At 77.8% G+C, this 563-nt stretch overlaps 1 protein-coding gene across 1 annotated transcript in view; it reads left to right on the top strand.

The window, feature by feature from the left end:
- The window catches only part of LOC101634440 (plectin-like), a gene marked incomplete at its 5' end in the record, with an annotated part of 38111 nt that extends 37744 nt beyond the window's left edge, over nt 1-367 (top strand). The window contains one exon of the mRNA XM_012734929.1: nt 297-367. Within this exon, the coding sequence (XP_012590383.1) occupies nt 297-367 (71 nt within the window). The remainder of the gene's footprint in view (nt 1-296) is intronic.
- Nucleotides 368-563: the final 196 nt, after the last annotated feature.

Genomic DNA, 563 nt, shown 5'->3' with positions numbered 1-563 from the left:
CGCCGGGCAGCGGCTGTGGCCTCCGCTTTGAGAGCTTCTGAGCCGCAGGAGGCGGCCCCCTCCTTGGGGGCAGGGGGAGACGCTGCTGGCCGGCTCCCTGGAACCCCAGGCCAGAGCAGGCCCTGCCCAGGCCGTCCCACGCCGCGAGGTCAGCCGGCCCTGCCGCCCCCCGGGGCACCGCAGGCTCCCTGGAACCCCAGGCCTGAGGGCCCTGGCCAGAGGCTGCCGTCCCCACAGCACCGGTCAGGCCTGGCCAGCCCCTGAGGCCCTTGCCGGACCCCTCCCCCGACCGACAGGGCCGGCGGCCGGCTTGGGCAGGAGTGGGCTGGGCCCTGGCGCCCCTGACACCCCAGCGCTGGTGCCCTGAGGCGCCTCCACGCTGCCCAGCGGCTGGGGGTGCCGGGCTGAAGCGCTGGCCCACAGGTGTGGGCCTCTGAGGTCCCGGCCCGGGGAAGGCAGGCCCTGTGCTGGACGCCCTGTGGGGAGCGGGCAGGGGCGGGGCACGGCTGTCCCGCCTGCAGGGGCCGAGGTGGGGTCGCCCGCCCCACCCCACAGCCGCGGGA

The sequence above is a fragment of the Condylura cristata genome, unplaced genomic scaffold (assembly GCF_000260355.1).
Source record: "Condylura cristata isolate star-nosed mole 26May11 unplaced genomic scaffold, ConCri1.0 scaffold00110, whole genome shotgun sequence".
In the NCBI taxonomy this organism is placed as follows: Eukaryota; Metazoa; Chordata; class Mammalia; order Eulipotyphla; family Talpidae; genus Condylura; species Condylura cristata.
The sequence above is the reverse complement of the archived record's forward strand: the minus strand, read 5'-3'. Positions and strand labels throughout refer to the sequence as shown.